Source organism: Marmota marmota, unplaced genomic scaffold (genome assembly GCF_001458135.2).
Source record: "Marmota marmota marmota unplaced genomic scaffold, marMar, whole genome shotgun sequence".
Classification (NCBI taxonomy): Eukaryota; Metazoa; Chordata; class Mammalia; order Rodentia; family Sciuridae; genus Marmota; species Marmota marmota.
This window is the reverse complement of record NW_026013869.1, coordinates 1-2429: the sequence shown is the minus strand read 5'-3', so window position 1 is coordinate 2429 and position 2429 is coordinate 1. Positions and strand designations below refer to the sequence as shown.

At 55.1% G+C, this 2429-nt stretch overlaps 1 protein-coding gene across 1 annotated transcript; it reads right to left on the bottom strand.

The window, feature by feature from the left end:
* Positions 1 to 350: 350 nt before the first annotated feature.
* Positions 351 to 2345, bottom strand: LOC107135083 (disks large homolog 3; the record flags this gene model as incomplete). The annotated part of the gene is made up of 4 exons (XM_015477035.2): positions 351 to 537; positions 1280 to 1424; positions 1751 to 1887; positions 2176 to 2345. Coding segments are annotated over 4 exons (616 nt in total), but the record flags the coding sequence as incomplete, so codon positions are not given.
* Positions 2346 to 2429: the final 84 nt, after the last annotated feature.

Genomic DNA, 2429 nt, shown 5'->3' with positions numbered 1-2429 from the left:
CCCGCCAACCCCACTGGCTGAACTGCTTTCTTCAATAATTTGGAGTGAGTGGCTGGAGCACAGGGGGGCGGGGGTGCAAACTATCTCAAGGCAGGAAAACCCACAGCCCCCACCTCCTCAGCCCCTAAACGCTCCACCCTACCCTTTATCTGCACTTTCGGATCGGGGCCACTCGGTCGGCGCTCCCCCTGATGGTAGAACTTGTCTTTGCAGCCACCTCTGTTCCTCTCTGGGTCAGAGAGAGGCCCCCTGCCAAGACGTCACAGCTAGGGGCAATGAGGGCCGGATACTCTTCTTTGCAAGAGGCCTGTCGCAGGCCAGAAATGATTCCTCTCCTCCCCCCTCCATGGGCCAGATGAATGGGGCGAGGGTCTTACCTGGTGAAGTCCTCCTCGGCCAGCATGTGCCTGGGGATAGGAGAGTAGCGAGTGGGGGGGACCTGAGGAGGAGCCGGGTAGCTGACCTTGCTCTCCACCGCCCCGAGATAACCCAGGCTGGAATTATGGCTTATGTGGTTGTCAGCCAAGGCGGTAAAAGCTGGGGTCAAGAAAGGGAGAGAAAAGTTCAGGGTTGTTCCAGGCAGGTACCTACCCCAACCCCCTTCCAAGGAATTTCCCTCACACCCCTTCTCAGGTCTCTAGGAAGAGATGCTGATTCCTCAGGCACCCCCCTCCCTTGGCCATCCACCCCCTAGGGTTCCTCCTCCGCAGTCCCTTTCTAAATCCTGGGCTCACTCCTGTGACTCTTAGAAAAAGCTGAAGTCAAGGCAGTCTACAAAGAAAGGCCTGACTAGAGGTGTAACTAATAATAATCCCTCACATCTCTGAAGCCTAATACAGTTTTCCAAGGGTTTTCTCCTCCATGATCTCATTTGATCCTTGCACCAGTCCTATGAGGAAGGCAGCACATATATCATTAGCTTTTTGCCAAAGAGGAAAGTAAAGACAGGTGAAAAGGACTTGTCCAAGGGCACCCAGCTCCAAGGGATAGAGCTGGGATCTGGACTCAGTTCTGAGCACTATCTCCTGCACTTCCTCTTTTTTTAAAAAAATATTTTTTTAGTTGTCATTGGACACAATATCTTTATTTTATTTGTTTATTGTTAATGTGGTGCTGAGGACCAAACCCAGGGCCTCACACATGCTAGGAGAGCATTCTACCACTGAGCCACAATCCCAGCCCCCCCACTTCTTCTCTTCACAAGGGACACAAACAACTTCCCCTCCCCAAACCCAGGAGCACAGCCTGAGGCCAGGGACAGGAGCCAGAGAGTACGTACTGCTGGCGTAGTCAGGGGGAGCGTACATGTCGTTGAGGTGGAGACTGCCTGGCTTGGCCACTTTCAGATAGACCATATCAGATGTATTCTTCAGTGAGGCCACAGCTTCCTCGTGCCTCACATCCTGTAGATTGGTGTTGTTCACCTAGAAAGGGAGAAGCCTCAGCCTGGGAATTGGGAGAAAGGAAGGCCTCTCTCTGGGCTCCAGAGGGGTGCCCTTGCAATGAAATTCAATGGTGTGCTAACAGAGGTCCAAGTATAGTGCTGTGAGGACACAAGACAAGCAGGAGGAAGGGAAAGAGCAGGTGAGGGAGCCCCTGCCACAGAGAGAACTAGGGACTTGGTATGAGAAGATATTCTTGAAATACCCCAAGATGCCTCATCCCCAGTGAGGTTTAGGTGGAATGACAGGGTGCTAGAGCTCCTCCTCCCCACCCTACCATTTGGGCATCCCCATGAAGCCTGTCTCACCGCCAGCAGCCGGTCCCCAATCTGTAGGCGTCCATCCTTCTGAGCAGCTCCCCCCTCAATGATCTTGGTGATGTAGATGCTGTTGTCTCCCGGGATGTGCTGGTTGCCAATGCCCCCAGCAATGCTGAAACCCAGGCCTGGGAGAGGGTCACAGAGCAGGTTAGAGTGTTTGGTCAATCCCAAAGCCAATTCCCTTCCTCCAGCCAACCCACTGGCCCCTCAGGAGCACCCCCCAGGAATCCCAAACACTAGGCTGCCATCCCAAGGTCAGTAAGGGTGAGACCTGAGGTCAAGAAAGAAAGCTATGAGCTGGAACTGGAGGAGTCACACAAGGAGTAAAGCCATTCCCTTCCATTCCCCATGGGGCCAGTCAAGACCTGGGGCCAGGGGCTCTGGCTAGAGCACAGGAACCCAGAGGGCCGCACCTTTGGGCCCTTTGAGCAAGTTGACCTCCATGATGGTCTCGGGTGGGGGCTGTCGCCTCCGCACCACCAACCGCACCACAGGACCTGCCTCCTTCAACGCCTCCACGGCCCGGCTGTGCACCACCTCCGACACGTCCACCTCATTCACCCGCAGAACACAGTCATTCACCCTGCGGGGGAAGCCCGAGAGGCATGACACTGTGCCACAGGCCCTCCACCCCCTCTCCCACATCCTTCCCCTCCTGCCCCCTCCT